Source organism: Rhodnius prolixus, unplaced genomic scaffold, assembly GCF_049639745.1.
Source record: "Rhodnius prolixus isolate KJV_2025 unplaced genomic scaffold, Rpr scaffold_4, whole genome shotgun sequence".
NCBI lineage: Eukaryota > Metazoa > Arthropoda > Insecta > Hemiptera > Reduviidae > Rhodnius > Rhodnius prolixus.
The window spans coordinates 8,339,579-8,357,100 of record NW_027411614.1 but is presented as its reverse complement, the minus strand read 5'-3'; the positions used below and the strand labels follow the sequence as shown (position 1 = coordinate 8,357,100).

Genomic DNA, 17,522 nt, shown 5'->3' with positions numbered 1-17,522 from the left:
TAAACTGAACGATTTTATTTAATTTCTTTATTTATTTTTGTGAACGAAATACATTTTTAATATTATCATTGACATCTAGGTACGATACAAAAGTCACGTAGGTACAGCAAAATTGCCAATAATTTTTATCTTTACTACTACACTGAACGAAAATTATTAACTGTTATAGAGCCTACAATTCAGTATTCATTTAAATCTGAACAATGCGAAGAGTGATCCAAAGGTTTGAAATTTGAACCTATTTTAAAACCTCCAAAATTTAAACAGAGCTAATTTTTCACTACAATTCCGAAAAGAATTCATTCATCTAAAATTAAATTTAAATTAATCTATATATATAAAAATGAATGTGTGTCTGTTTGTTTGTACTCGATAGATTCAAAAACCATACATCCAATCGCCGTGAGAGTTTGGGAAATTATTAGGTATATCCCCGGGAAGGTTTTTGGATTTTTTTTTTTTTTAAATCAGAGTTGGGGTTCTAGGTGCACCCGAACAAATATCCCAAAAATATCAAAATAACATTTAATTAGTAATATTTGTTGAAAGTGTAACCATGAAAACCATGAAAAACAGTTTTTTGCAATTATTAATACGAGAATAAATTATACCGAAGATGGTGGAAAATCCATTAAACTAAAAGTACTCAACTATTGATGTTGATAATCGTTGGGTAGTACCATATTCTCCATTACTACTAAAAACGTATAACGCACACATAAATGTTGGGTACTGCAATTCAGTGAAAGCTATAAAATATATTTGCAAATATGTGAACAAAGGAAGCGATATGGCATTGTTTGGAGTGGAAAATACAACTGCATCTAACGATGTAGTCACCCAATATCAACTGGGACGCTTCATAAGTAGCAATGAGGCTGTATGGCGTATTACCTGTATATCATTTTCCATTCATGAACGATATTCAACGGTTGTTCATTTAGCAGTACATCTTGAAAATGGACAGCGTGTGTATTTTACATCAGAAAATGTACGTGCAAGAGCAATGTCACCACCTCCAACAACATTAACTGAATTTTTCACATTATGTAGAAATGATACCTTTGCAAGGACACTACTGTACTCTGAAGTAGGGGTCATTTTATTGTTAATTTTCATTTCGATGTATTGTATACATTTGGTCATTAATAAATTGTTTGAGGTATCAAAACTGCCTTTTTGTTCAAACACAGCAACGTGTGAACGGGTACAGCTAGTTTAATATAAATTAAACCTTCTATATCTCATTAACTAATTGCTTAACAAAAACTTAGTTTAAAAAGTTAAGTATTATATATGGGTTGATTAACTGAAGAGATCTCTTTAAAGAATGCTTTCAGTTGCGGTCCCCTCATCTCCTTAAAAATCCTCAAAAGTATCCTCAAAATCAATTTTTATTAAGAAGACGTTTTGAATAAAATAGTAAGGTATTTTTCCGTAAGAAAAATTAGACTGCGATGAAGTATTTCTCCCTAAAAGGCAAAGAGAAATTAAACTTCAAATACACGTGACTGAAGTACCTTCCTCTTAGTAGATGAAAGAGCATGAGGGCACTATAGTCACGTAGGGAAGCTTTAACCACTTCTTCGTTTTAAATTTTATAAAAATCGGGCTAAGCGTTATAGAAATTTTAGTAATCATAGTTGTAGAGGGGGCCTTAATTGCGGGTTTTCGGTAAACGCGTTTATAATTTGAAACAATTTCAATACTTCCCCTTAATAGGTGTAAAAAAGGTAGCAAGAAGAACAAGAACAATCTTTAAAATTGCCGTTTTTGCTCATTTTCGGCAACTTTTTTCTTAAAATCCTGATTACTTTACTTTAATGCATTACGTATCGAAGTTATTTAATCAGACTGCAGCAACATGCCGCAACTTTAATCACCAGACTGTAACCAAAAGTATAACATTCACACAGATCTTACGTTCTATCGTGCTAGTTTTACTGATTAATGTACGCATCTTTGCCGTGTAGCAGAGTTCGAAATATAAAAAAAGAAAAGAAATGATCAGAAACAGCCATATGGCCAATTTTGCTGCAGTTACATTTGAATGCTGACGTAAAATGTAAGCAGAACAAATAAATCTTTTTGTTTTAAATTTATAAACTCAATTATTTATTCGTTATGCAAGATTTATTGCTAAGAGTACATGGGTATGTTAGGTAACCAGGCGTCTAGTGGGAAGACAAATATTTAAATACATTGAGAAAACCATGCTATTTAGATAAACGTTTATAGAAAAAGAATTTTTGAAGTAAAAATAATGTTGAAATAGACATTTGAAAAAAGAATTATTAGCTACAAATTGAGATCTTCAAGTAGTTTATTTTAATCACAATTTTCTTAACAAATAGTTAAGTCAAAGTGATTTAAATTTAGGATTCGTACAGTTCTATTCTGTGAATATTTACATTAAATAAGATAAAATTTCTAGGGATATGTGGGTGACTCTTACGATGCCGCAGAAACTGGATTTAATGAAATCCTCAAAGTAATATATACACGATTTTGAAAATAATCTTAGATAGCTAAATGAAGAACTCAAGGGACTTACTTTATCAATGTTCTGACAACAAACGTTCCAAAATATTTCTTCATGACAGTCATTCTATCTAAAATCCAAACAATAATTGTTAAGATTATCGTCTGTCTATACTGACCCGCTAACATACTAGAAAGAAAATAAAACTAATGAATAAATATTTACACGAAATAAATTGCTAATATAAACGATTTTAATCACGAGGCTCTGAACGGTTGACCCGCTCAAGCAACCCTAAATACTAGCTCTCAAGAACATACATATACATATTTTGTTTTCTGAGAGCACGCAGATTTTTTCAGAGCACTACCGGCCTCCGATCAATATTATCTCATTACAAGCAACACTGCTAGCCTGTAAGAAGATCCAAGGAAAAGGAATTCTTAGGCCCAGCAGCTGGATTTGAATCAGGGGTCAGCTTTGGCAATCTGTACTCGCTTTGGCAGTACAAACACGTTTTAATAGAAGCCAATAAAGATAACTGTAATAGATTGTAAAATGGCTATAATCGTAATCCCCTGCGAACTAATAATCTATTCTGGCTTCTTTAAATATCGGCGATTATTTGTAGAATACAGGCATCTGTAAGGCTTTGTAATGTGTGACAATGTGCTACAGATTTCCTGTGATACACTAAACCTAAACATTTCCACACATGCAAGAATAAGCTCTGATGAGTCTATGTTTATTGTGCAATGTTTTTTTGGTGTCAAGTAAGTGTTAAGATTGATAGCCTCAGAGACGCCAAGATCCTCAAGACGTCCACTTTCCCCTATGAGTTCAATAAATTGTAACTGTAATAAACATGATGTAAAGTACAAGGCAATGACCTCTTTATACGTAATAATAAGGTAATATTGTACTTTTGCAAGAAACCAAGCTAGCTGAGCTAACAAATGGGATGTTTAGGACCAATATCGGTGACAATATGTACATATAGTACGATATCCCTCCTATTTAAACATAATTCATCATCAAATTCGATGGCAATAATATATAAATATGAATAAAGTGGATGTGTCATTGCGAGATAGTAATTTATTCTTTTAAAGTCCGTAAACAGAGAGCACGTCGTTAATGCGTGGTACCCGTTGAATGTTCTTATCTAGAAGATAAGAGTAAGGCCGTCTCTTTCAAATACATATAATTTTATTTGCAGTCGCACACATGCTTTTTTTCCCCTCTTTTTACTATTTATTTGATAAGAAATGAATTTATATATGATAAGTTTTCATAAAAAATGTATTTAAAAAAAATGGTATTAATTTAAAAATAACTCACACAAATATGTTAAGTGAAAAACCTCACTGTTGATGTTGAGCTATACACCGTCCGAAGTCTTCTTAAATTTAATATTTGTGAACTTAATTTCCAATTAATATACTTTTATGTTAACTTCCAAAATAAACTAGTAATAGAGTAAATAAATTTAAGAAAACATTTGATACCAAACAATCATTAATTGTTCAGACATTGATGGAGTACGTTTAACTTTAAGCCGGTAGATAGAGCAACAATTCAGCTCGCAACAGTTCACATAGGTATATAAAAAATATAACCTTCATCTATTGTTTATACCATACTGCGTGACTGTAATACAGACTTGTTAAGTGTGTTTTACTGTTTTAATCTGTCTTTTTAAGTAATAAAGTCTAATTTAATAAATTAAATAAGTAGCTTAAAAATTAAAAAAAAAAAAAAAACCTGTAAATTAAGGATTCAAAATTGGCGAGGAATCGGTCAAATAAAAACAACTCGTCAACGTTTCGACAAATATGTATATTGTCTTCTTCAGGGCGTGGATTTACAAATACAATTTAGAGAATTGAAAAATCAGTGATATAAAAATAAAACCTGTTTGCTAGATTTGTTTTTTCAATCTCGCTTATAAATTAGAATAAAGAATTTTTTTAAAAAGGGGAATATTACGAAGAAACAAGGAATATTCCTTGAAAGTTTATATTTTAAAATTATTTTTTCAAAACTTAAATTTGTTAGGCGAGGCATGCTCGCCCTTTATAACTAAAAACAGAATTTAGAGGACCCCATCTCTTTTAAAGACCTCTCGACCACTGCAAGCGCCGCCTTTGGGTGGCTGTACTATTATTGGTCGGAGTAAAAAAATATTTTTGTTTTGTAAAGAGCTAACTAGCCTCCATTGGCAAAGAAAATTAATTATAAGTAAAAATGAAAGGATTTATTTCACTTATAAGGAAGTATTTCAATTCTCAATCTATCGATTTTCACTAGGAACTTACATGAGGGCTCCACGAGTAAGATAAAAATGCCCATATCTATAAATATTAATGGGAAATTTAAAAAATAAAATGTGAATTTACTGACACGATTTTCTTGAAAAATAATTTTAAACTTAGTCCAACACTTACCCACCTCACCCAAATGGCAACCATCCAATCTGAGAACTATTTTAATGTCTAATGATACTTCCAACTGGAGGATACTGGTTTTTTCCAATACGGATAAAAGAAAAATAAGAACGGTCAACAGATTTCTGACCTATTCACACTGGCAGGTATACTTTTCAATGAATAAGGCAAGCAATTTTTTAAGCAAAATTCATGAATATATTTTTAAACAATTTTATTCATTTATTTTTTTTTTTTTCAAGTTTTTTGCATTTTTTAATACTAAAAATTCCAATAAATAAGTAAAAAATATTTAATTTACATAAACTCAAACTTTTCATAAGGAATGGCTACTTCCAGTTAACTTTGGCATAATTATACAATAAAATAATACCACACGTCAAGATTTATCTCAAAATCTCAGATATATACAATATACATATAGTTAGAGAGAGGAATAGAGAACAAGTTAATAAATGGGAAAGGAAACAGACATCACTAAAACTGTAAATTGTGATTCTTCTTAATGAAATTGCATTGCCTAAAAAAAAAGCCATTCTTACTGAAAACATCGTACAGCAGCATACAACAGTTTTTGTTTTTTGATTCAACATTTTCATTGTTTTTGGAAGGCAAAAATTTAATTGAAACATCAGTCCACTGTTGCATAAAACAAAATGAAAATGCAACATTTTATAAACTTATCTTACTTAAGATAATATTTACAGATAATATTTCTAATTACTATCACATATTATACAGACATATCCATATATCAGGTACAAAGAAACAATATAGCTCCTTAAGGCACTTACAAAAACTAAAAAAACAGTCGTTATGATCGGTTACAAAGTTTTTCTTTTTAATTAAGGAAATATTTCTTTCAAATTAAATTTTAAAAAAATGAGCTCACTTTGCTTCAAAAAGCTGAACTTTGTAAATACAAACAGTAAATTTAGTCAAATTTCACTGTTTGCAAATCCAGAAATTATTAAGTTTTTGGTCACATTTTTTAATTCCAAAGAGTGTCGGTCTTCCTCTAGAGTATTGGACTTCCAACTGAACGCATGGTTCCTCTACCGTTCTCCTCTCACACAAAGGACGGTATAACGAGACTTAATTGGAGTTTCTGTTGTTGCTGAAGTGGTTGCTGTAATGGTGTAGTTGGTGAACGACCATTTCTATTGTGACGCCTTGTGTGCTTGGCCAGATGGTCTGAACGCATGAATCTTTGTTTACATACAGAACATTCGAATTTCTTTTCACCAGTATGCGTCCTCTTGTGCCTTGATAGCTCATCCGATCGTGAAAATCTACGATTGCAATCGTCGAAAGGGCATTTAAATGGTTTCTCGCCTGGTGGAAAAAAAAAATGTAAATGAAATCAATATTTGTTGTATTTTAAATGAGAAAAAATAAAAATAAAACAATATTTACCAGTGTGGGATCGAGTGTGCGCCTTAAGATGGGATGATTTAAAATAATTTTTGCCGCACCCTTCGTGTTCACACTGGAATATTCTACGTCGTGAATCTTGTACAGGTTCAGCGGCAGGAGGTGTTGACGGGGTGACTAGTACTAATGGACAATTTGTAGACTTTAAAGTTTTTACAGGAATCAAGGTGCCGTTAGCAGTAAATAATACATCAACCACAGTGGCTGTTGGTAATATTGGTTTTGGAGCTATAGCAATTTCCTTCTTCTGTAAAAATGGTGCCACTATAGTTTGTTGTGTTGGTTGCGATGGTTGAAACGTAAACACAGGTTGCACTATCGCTGTTGGAGTAGGTTTCTTTTCTACAGAACTGGTATCTTTGCTAACACAACTGGTAATGATTTCTTGTTCCTTTCCGGTATCTTTAGCTTGTTTGAACAGCTCTTCTTTACGAGTACTCATTTTATATTTCAAAGTTTTTAATATATTTTGTGACGATACAAAACGTAATGTTTTATTTGTGTCTGAAGATTCATCATTTGGTGCCACGCGGTCTACAGACGATTGTTTTCCGATCCGACTAGCAGAAGAAGCCGCTGAACAGATGACACCTTGCTTATCGACTCTCATGATTACTGAAACTGCTACGGCTGTTGGAGCTTGAACGTCCACTGGACTGGGAGTTCGCGGCGGAGTTCGTGTCAACAATGACTGCAAAAAAACAACAGATTATTAGGATTATGACTAAACTAATTATTAAGGATAATTACTTTTGAAGAGAGACATTTTTTCTTAAACATGTGCCCACAAGGTATAAATTACAAACGAAGATTTGTAGAAGGGCAAGTATATGATCTGAAATTATCTTTTCACTTAATGAAATGAAAAATGAGATGTGAGTTTAATAAAATTATTGCAAATTCAATATAGTTCAGTTAAGGAAAAAATAAAAACTCAGCATAAACGAAAATTAATTAAATGTCACCCGGAAGTAGCTAGTAAACTTTCATAAAAATTGCTTACTCTAGCCATATCATGGCTGGCCAATTCGTCGTCAGATTTTATTCTTTTCTCCGGGATCTCAATATCTTCACTTTCAGAATCTGAAGGTTGTGGTGTTGGTAATTTTTCTTTAATTAAATCTTTGAAAGTTCTTTTTGTGCCCACAGTATGCATGGAAAGCAAAGTGCTTACCGCTTCCATCATTCTAGTAGTATTTGTTGTACTCATCTAAAAGAAAACATAAAAGAAATAAATTTACAATATCCTTATTTCAAATATTTTTGAATGCAATTTAATTGTAGCTCTGCCTATCTGTTTTAATCAACAATTTTATTTTATAAAAATTATAGTAATGCATAAAAGGGAATTTTACCCCTAAGTGGGTAGAAAAATGTTGACATAAATCTATTTTCGAAGAAATTAACGAGAGATTAATTCAACGAGACGAAGTGGCGGGGAAAACAACAGATACAAGAGGAAATCATGAGTTGTGCATGCGTAGTGAGGGAGATAAATTTAAAATGTAAACAAACTAAAAGAAGCTGCGTCATTAATTCGGCGAACTTGTTTTCATGAACAGACAAAGGGAAGGCGAGCGAGAGAGATAGAGAAGGTTGAATTCTTCGGTTTTGTAAGAGGAGTGGGGATGGTAAACAGAGACACACACCACGGAGGTCGCTATCACGGTCCCATCACGTGCACGACATGCAGTCAAGGCGTGCTACCCCGTACCCCCTCGTTAGACATTTTAAAAAATAGAATTTTACAAAATACGTAATAGTTATTTTCCTTAAAATTGTAACTCTATTTTGATTTACTGTTTTTCAGTCCCGCTTAATTCCACAGAAAAATCAATGACAATACTATAATAAAAACTTTTTAACGTCTATAATTGCAATGATATAATTTTAAGGATAAATATATAAATTTGTTTTCAATTATTATAAAATACCTTCAGAATGGATCGTTATTTTGGATTATTTTGCACTAATCAAGCGACACGGAAATTAAAATTTTAAAAGGATTGAAAAGGAAAAATTGTTAATGTAAAATAAAGAATGTACGTTACAAGATTAATTTTAAATAATGATGAAATTGTTTTTAGAGAAAAATCAAAAACTGGTGACATTTAAATACACAAAAAGTCGAACAGTTAAATAAAATAGAATATTTAAGAAATTATCTTACCATTTAACGATGTTTGCGCGTAAATGCTGTTTTACACTTTCTGTTAAATTAATTTAATTCAAAATTTAACATGACAATTCACACTTGGAAAAAAAAAACGATATGTTCGTTTAAACGTACATCCACAGAATGAATAAGAAAGCAGGGCGACTGCAATAATATAAATGTATGGTTTGAAAATCCTCCTTTCTTGTCTTATAACGAGAGTGTAGCGAGTACCGGGGAATATGGGGGCTCGCCTGGTAAAGTAACCAATAGCTGGCTGGTAAGCATCCGCCCTGATCATGCATTGTTCACGTGAATCACGGATGTGATCACGTGAACACCGGCTGACTAGGCCGTTGCTGTGGTAGCTGCCTTGGCCGCGCGCGCGCGCTCCTGACGTCAACCGAAAACAAAACAGTGTGGGCTTGTGGTGTGACGTCATGCCCAGTCACTCAGTTGGCTGCCGGCCAACCAGTTGGTTCCCCTCTCTCCGTTCCGGGTCGATATACTGACACTCTCTCCACTAGTGTTGGTACGTTATTCAGAATGTGGGCGAGTTGCGTATTATTTGACGCCCGCTTTCTGCAGTGTTACAACAGATTGAATATTTCTCTTATTTTTCGTCATTTGTTTCAAATGAAAGTGATAAATTTTTTAAATAGACATATCACACCACGTTTAGGTTCAAAGAGATTAATTAATTTTCAAGAAAATCTCAAATAGCTGTAAATTTTATTATATAAAATTGCACTTTCGCGAGTTTTATATCAAATTTTGGAATTCTCACAATGCTTCAGTTCGGTGTAACGGGATCCCAGACCTTTTTCAGTATATCCTTTTTCCAGCCCTCCGGGTTATCTGGTCATGATATATTTGGGTTCCGTTGGTGCTTTAATATCTGCTAGAGCTAAATACCATGATCTATAGGTCAATATTGCATTATTGTTTTGGTGATCTAGATTTATGGATCTGCTTACTGTTGGGCGTAAGCTATTGAGGCTCTCGGTAGTTGTCCGAACATCTTGCCATAGTAACTGCTACTGATATAATTGACGGCCAATTGTCCGCGCAAGATACTATTGATTTAAGCTAATGTTTCTGTAAGATTAGAAAAAACTATCTAAAAAATTATGTGCTGCATAAGCGGTCTATAATTTGTACAACAATAAAACTAAATTTTCTTTAAATTACGTCATGGGAAATAACGTCATGAGTAGATATTCATTCCGCTCACCATCACATCCTCATATGCTGAAGTACGTAATGATTATCAATTTTTAATCTCACCGGAAACCTGCATGACACTCATGTTTGCTGGGTGTACTACCAAATTAGAGATTGGTAAATATTGGGGTAAGCTTCAAATAAATGGATTACCACAAAATGGTTTCACTTCTAGCCATTTAAAAAGCATAAAACTGTAAAAGCAAGCCATACTATCCAACTATAGTTTACCTTCACTCTATGCTTACTTCTACCTTTTTTTTAAAAAAAGAATTTACTCATAAGATTTACCAAATGCATTTACAGATGACTGGAGGCGTGCAGAAGGACTGCAGATTCAAAGGTTTGCTACATTGGATAACAGACTACAATGAATAATAGCGTTGGTATCGCCAGTGACCTCAGATGTTGATACGCCATAAATCAAAGATTAAAATACTTTTTTTCTTTCATTAAATTAAGTAATTTTCCTTTTCCTTAAGAATAATAATTCCTGGGAGCCTCGCAGAGAGTGGTGGACAGTGTTGCCAGTAACGATAGAATACTGTTGGGAGACAGGTAATGCACAGATACAAGCTTCGAGCACCAATCAGTAGAATTTGGCCAAAGTTATTTGAAGGAAACAAAAAAAAAAAAAAAAAGCTGTGTATACAGATTTTGTTTTAGAGCCTTGTGTCCAGAAATGGTGCCTCAACGTGTTTTTAGTGAGGATCCCTTATCAAACCGATAGAGAAGGAGACATCAGGAGTGGAACTTTATAAAGTACTTAATTTTTTCCATACTCCAGCTTCTACCAACTGACAATATTTTCAGCCATATCTCAACTAAATCAATATAGATGAATTCCAGCTAAAATTGTTTTGTATAAAATTCTGCAAACTACGCCGTACTAGCATACTGCGAATGCTAAAATAAAGCGTCACGATTTTATGCATCATCCCAATATTTAAAATTACACACTCCCCACTCAATAACATTAAAACTAAAATCATTTTTCCCGGAAAAGGGAAGCCTAAATCTTGGAATCTAATCATGGAGAAAAAAAATTAAAAATAGAAATGGCGAATGTTTTAATCAGTTTTGGGTTACCCTTACATTTTTCTTTTTTAATAAATATTCACATGATCTCAAAATATGCTGTTCGCTTAAAAATTTAATTTTGTTATTATTAACATCTCCCCAATTCCGCCAGATTTAACTTGAAGGTAACATGAAAATACTAAAATTTACCAGACAATAAACAAATATTGTTATCTTAGACGTAAATATATAGAAAAATAATAATGATAACATTTGTTTATGAGCACAATTGAGGATTTATTGGTTGTAATAATTAATGATTTCCATATTCTGCGTATTTCCTCCATTTTGTTTTATTTCTCATTAGATAACATTCATAGTATTGTTTATCTTAAAACGGAAATTAATTTGTTAAAATTAAAATTATAAAATTTTATTTTATTTTTTTCTTGTGATACAGGAAATGAAGTTGAGATTCACTTGCCACAGTCTGATAAAATTACAAGAGTACAGAAAGTAGGCTAAGTGATAATCCACTTATGTTTCGACTAATTTTGCTTGCAAAAAAAATTAATTAATAAATGTTTACGTTTTTTAAACTCCTCGCAGTAGAAAGTAACTGCGCTCGTGCAGACTTTGGATTTTGAATAACCAAAAGCAAAAAAAAAATAGTGATAAACCGACCCAAGTACAATGATTGTTCGCAGTTTAAAGAAAAACGAAGCTATTTCCAAGAAAATTCAAAAAAATGTTTTTGTAAAGTGGTGCTTAAAGTACGATGAGAAACAGTTATCGCTTATTTTACAATCGGGTACTCTGTTGGGACACGAAATGTTAAGTTTCAGCCTTTTTTTTGTGGTTTTTTCATTTATATGTGATTGTACACTTACGAGGGTCGTTTGAAAAGTCCGTGCAAAGTCAGAGAGACAGCACTACTGGCGCGTATCGAGGTTATGTTTAGTTAGTAGCATCTCTTGGAAGAACACACACCAAGTTTCAGCCAGATCGGTCTATATCTTTGTGTTTGGCATTCGTTTGAATCGAGGAAGTCCTTTTCCATCACGACAACGCACCAGCTCACACCTCAGCAGTTGTGGTCGCAAAATTAATGGAAATAGGGTTCCAACTCGTTTCACATCCCCCCTATTCTCCAGACTTGGCTCCCTCCTACTATTTGTTCCCCGAAGAAATGGCTGGCGGGAAAAAGATTTTATTCAAACGAGGAGGTGACTGCAGAAACCAATGGCTATTTTTCAGACTTGGACAAATCCTATTATTCGGAAGGGATCAACAAACTAGAGCAGCGTTGGACGAAGTGTAAAAGCCTAAAAGGAGACTATGTTGAAAAATAAAAAAAAATTACCCCAAAAAATTAAGTAGTTTTTATTTTTGCACGGACTTTTCAAACGACCCTCGTATACCCACAGAAACTAGCCATTTCTAAAAATCTGTCTTTCGAGCTTGGAGAACTTCATAATTTATAGTTTCAGAGAAAAGTTGGACATGATCGCCGCCTCAACAGTAGTGAGAGGAAATAAAATTTGGTGCGAACAAGACGAAATCCTTATATAAATATTGCATGAAGAGCAGAAGGAAAGAAACAACCCAGCGGCAGCACTCTCTACAGGAAATCGATGATGACGATGATCTTTAGCTCTCAAGGAAGTCGTGGGACCAGCAGTGAATCAATCAGCGTGCAGAATTATGAGGAATAACAGTAAAGGCGATATTTCGTCTTGGCGAGTTCCTGTACGAATGGGATGTTGAGATCGTATCAACTATATGTCGGAGGAGTTTTGACTGAAATGACTTGTACAGTCCGTATGTTTGTAGGTTTGGCTGAACCCCACAGCTCTAGTTCTGTAAGTCCACATAGGTTTTGAGGATAGTGTTGTATATTAAACCTTGAGTTCAATGGGGCGTCGTCCAAGTAGTCAGTAAAGTAGTTTCGCACGTTTTGTCATTGCTTGTCTTTTAAGTCTTGCGTGAGGGTTCCACGTGAGTCGTTTGTCTTTGTACAGCCCAAGATAGCGCACCAGATCTGTGCAAGAAGAAGGATTGCTGTTGAAGAAGAATAAAGGACAGGAGCCCCGCCGACGAGTAAACGAAGCATGCTGCATTGGGCTTTGTGGGTTCATTTTAATAGTCCTTCTTTTCCTCTCATAAAAATTAAAAATTTTTTCTAACAAGAAAACTACACAGTTTTAATTGCCACTAATGAAGTCTTTTTAGACATTTTAAGTTAGATGAAATTGTTTATCACTGTTAGACTGCATCCATTTCAGCTTCAGATCGAGTTAAGCAAAATGGTTTAAGCATTATGATTAATTTCCCTATTTTTTTTTTTTTTGTACACACAGAAGTGTTAAAATTAAATGTGTAAAAGTTGTTATATTTCTATTAATAATTTATTATCGTATCAGGGCTCCCTCGATCAGGCGCATTTCACCCACCGCACCCCTGATCTGATATCATTTACGTTTAACTGACTACGTCCAAAAGGTTATTGTGAAAAAACCTAAAAAAAAAGTTCTACTTTTTTTTCACTTTACAAACACACATACAATCCAATTAGTGGGAGGACATGATTTCCACTTATATTTTCTGAAGTTAAATTCTCCACAAAACCTATCTACCACCTTTGAAGATGTTAGAAAACCCCAAATTGGATAGAACAAAGGAAAACCAATATGCAAATTATTAATATTGCGAGTCCAAAGATAAATTCAACGTTTTTTTCATATTTGGGAATTTTGAAAGCATGCAATACCAGTAAAAAACTGAATCTAGAAAATTCCATTAAGACGCAACAATAATTTAAGGTTATAAAAAAAAAACGTTATGGCAACACTAAACGGAATTACAAACATAAAGGCTATAGTTCCGGGAAAAAATTTCTTTTATGTTCTAAAATTGAACAGGATTTTAGGAAAGGAAGCCCCCCCTATACAACCCGGATCCTCGAAAGCATTCTGGTTTGAACTTGGTTGGGATTTTGTAAATTTACGCAACTTAAAGGTTTAATTAGAAGTTAACGTCAAATACTGACAACAGTATTATAAATTACTAATTGTTGAAATGCGTCACGATGACGCATGAATCGTACCAGGTACTAGAGAGCTTGACATAGGCACACCTTCCTAACAAGTTTCAAAGATTGGGCTTCCCCCACCATCTCGCGTATAATGCAAATAAACTGCCCTCTCTGATGTAAGCATGGTGCGCATCACGGTGTGATCGTTATCTTAGCTTAGTAGTGGTTAAATGGCTGTGTAGAGTGTCGTAGTGAGACAACTTAAGCGCTCAAATTCTCATTGCTCCATGAGCATATGCTTACAAATAAAAGTATGAATAAACTGTCAACTGTTTTAAATTGGTATAAGCAAACAAATTTAATTCATTTGGACAATTTATTATTTAATACTTGATCTTCCAAAAAAGAGTGTTTTTGACTACAGATCTGTATAGGTTTCTTTTTTTGTTTTTAAAAGATTAGAGTAAGAGAAATAAAGGAATATTTGAACCTCTAGGTAAACAATATTAAAATATTCACTGTAGTAGTTATTTAATATAACATTGAAATCTAAATGAAGTAAATAAGCAACAAACGCAGTTTATTAACAAACAAGAATAAAAGGTCACTTTTTTATGTACAACTAAATCAGTACAAAATTAGGTATGAGTTAATTTTAACGAGAATAGTTCTATTTATATTGATACCAATATGTAATTGAAATAAATAATAATAACAGACTGAAATAATTGAACAGATAAAAATCATCGATATGACATTTATATATCAATTAATCATTAACAAGAAATATTTAATAAAAAATAAAACAATCCTAATCAATATTAATTACAAATTTAGAGTATTCAAATTTTGTTGATAATTGTATATCACGTGAATGTATGATGAACTATCAATTCGATTAATCTTGTCTTCTGATAAAACAGCGCTATCATTCACCATAATCAGAATATAATAAGGCCTTGGAATCGTGTCTGCTACGTGTAAAACAATTATCTAATCTCTAAATTTATATTCAATAAAAAAATAAGAAGTGATTAAAAAAAAAAACTAATTAACAAATCTTATCACATTATCTCCTTAACAAAAACTTGAACAGTTTAAGAAGTTAAGTACTGACAATCGAACCATTCATAATATCCAGCTAAATCATGCATAATGACCTGAATATTCCTGTCTTGACCGAAATAATATCAATTCGCTATAAACAATATTCCACACCTTATCTGCACATTCGAATCCTTTTAGTCTATCGCCTGTCTTCATAAAGAATTTCTGGCGATCCTCTTAGACTTCTTAAACTTCATTGGCCTCGTGATTTGCTCCAGCGTAAAATCTCTTATGCGGAATGATACCACTGGGTAGTTTCTTCCCTCATTAATATTGTCACTTACTAATGGCCATTTTCCAAAAATTTCCATTGTAATAATATACACATAGAAAATCTCATTAAAATTATAAAGTTTATAAAAGGTTACACTAAAACGTTACAGGGTAACCTGTCTCACATTACAACTTGCATCTGTATGAATGTAATGTATACCCGAAGTTTGCAGAAAATCCTTGGAATCATTTGTCAAGGAGATCTATATAAAAAAAAAAAATTGAGCGATCCATTGAGTAAAGACATAATCTTAAAGGAATACGTACTTCAGATTAAGGAATGTTCATCAAACTGTGAATTTTAACATTAAATATAATCCTTCACAACAGTACAATGAGAAAGCACCATAAATTACGAAAAAAGGGCACTTTAGAGGCAATCTATTCATTCCCCACTTTTTTACCAGCAATCGAATTTTTCCGGGAAAAATGATAGAGCCACACATGTTCAGCAAGAATACTGATTCTAAAGAAAATCGTAATATCAGTTTTTGAGAAAATTCTACAAATACTAAAAAAAATCTTTTTTACAGTATTAATTCCAGGTAACCTATTTTAAGTCAAAAATTTATGTGGCATACACTGAAATATCAAATTAGAACTATCTTCGATTATTTTTTTTATTAAAGGTGGATTCATACAAGCATTCAGTGATCAATTTGTAAAACAATCAAAAAACCTCAAAATGTATATATCCGGTGGAAATTCAAAATCGAAAATCCGTAGTTACAACATCCACACTTTTAGATTGTATTAAAGGAAGGTTCCACCAAAAATGGGAAGGAACGCAGGCAATCCAAAATGCCTATTGTTCCCCTTCGTAGAACACTTTATCGAATTACAAAACGATATTACTGAAAATTTAATGCAGTAAAATTATTTAAATGATATTAATTGTTACAAGATTTGAATAAAACACAGGTTTTTTCAAGCATTTCTAAATGTCTGAAATTATGAGCTGAAGTATGAATGAAATATTGGGTACGCTGATTTGTGTACCTTTTGGTCGATTAATCAAACCTTAATGCTTGTCTTTTTGCACTGTAATTTTTTGTTAAGAAGATTTTTGTACTCTTAGATAAGAGTTTTCTCTTTGTTCCTTGATTGGAGCAAATTTATACATCTAAAGACCAATAAATATTCGAATAAAACAATTAGGCTGATTTACGTTGTGTTTTTATTAATGGCTTGTGTTTCTAGTTGCCCAAACATCTACAGTTTAGATCTATGTTAAGGATAAATAGCCATTTCATATGATAAATTAAACTGCGATTACAGTATTTCCTCTTTAAAAAGGTAATCAAAATATACTGCCCTAAAAGGGCAAAGAGAAATTAAACTGCGAAAATTAGGTAAGGCGACAGATTAAAAAAAGATAAGTTATGTGCCAATTTAATTCAAAACTAAGTTCTAGGATGTATAAATAGTGATTTTGATCGAGGTCAATTATTAGAATTGTTCTTTTTTCTTGTTGAATAAATATTAAGTAACTCATCATAATATATTTATCAAGGGGTAATCATTTTATAGAAACAAATACATTTACAGAGAGAGAAGCTGAATAAAAATACAAACCAAAATCGAAAGAAATGATGACTGCTTTACGCTCTGTTATTTTTAGGAAGCAATTTATATCAAATCTCACTTCATTTTAGGATTTTAAAAAAAGTCAACATAAATAAACACAATAAACCTATTCAATCAGTGAGGTTCAATATTCAATAGTGATACAACTAATAACAGTTAAAATAGAACTAAATTGTTCTATTCAAAATGTGTTAATAAAGAAAAAAGTACTCTCACCACTGCAGTAAGTTAATCACAACAAAAAAAGTAAAATTATTCTTCTGTTGATTCTGCAATAAGTATTTCATTTTTACACGACTAATACTACTCGCTGAGGCTACAGGTGCAGGCAACAAAAAGGTTTTAACACTCTCACGCTATCTATGAAATATTTTTTGAACTACAGTCTCAATTATATTAATAAGCAAGATAACGATAAAGATAATAATCTACATGAGGCTTAGACTTGAGATATGCATCACCAATCATTATTTTCAAAATTAGATGTGTTTTAAAAAAAAGGAAAAATTAAAAAACCTGTACCACTTTTACTAGCAATTTCTAAATTATAACTACCAGAATTTGACTGCAATGCCAGGGCTAGAACATAATCAGGCTAGTGGAAGTCTAAAATAAGAAAAAAAGGGGGAATTTTTGGGATTTTACTTAAAATTCCTTACTTTCTACTTATTACATTCCATTTTTATGCCGGAGATGAATATTATAACTTGCATTTGCTATTATTAAATTAAAGGTATAGCCAAAAATAAAATTAGAAAA

At 32.5% G+C, this 17,522-nt stretch overlaps 1 protein-coding gene across 3 annotated transcripts; it reads right to left on the bottom strand.

Annotated features, from left to right (window-relative positions):
* Window positions 1–5,126: 5,126 nt before the first annotated feature.
* Window positions 5,127–17,105, bottom strand: cbt (Kruppel like transcription factor cabut). Of its 3 annotated transcripts, none has more exons than XM_074130570.1 (4): window positions 16,980–17,105; window positions 7,367–7,573; window positions 6,346–7,054; window positions 5,127–6,264 (listed from the first exon to the last, which is right to left on the bottom strand). In XM_074130570.1, exons 2-4 carry the CDS (start codon window positions 7,571–7,573, stop codon window positions 5,999–6,001), a joined length of 1,182 nt encoding a protein of 393 aa, XP_073986671.1. In that variant the 5' UTR covers window positions 16,980–17,105; the 3' UTR covers window positions 5,127–5,998. The 3 variants fall into 3 exon arrangements, with proteins under 3 accessions (XP_073986671.1, XP_073986669.1, XP_073986670.1); XM_074130568.1 differs by lacking the exon at window positions 16,980–17,105 and adding an exon at window positions 8,534–8,765; XM_074130569.1 differs by lacking the exon at window positions 16,980–17,105 and adding an exon at window positions 7,719–8,415.
* Between the last annotated feature and the right edge of the window lie 417 nt (window positions 17,106–17,522).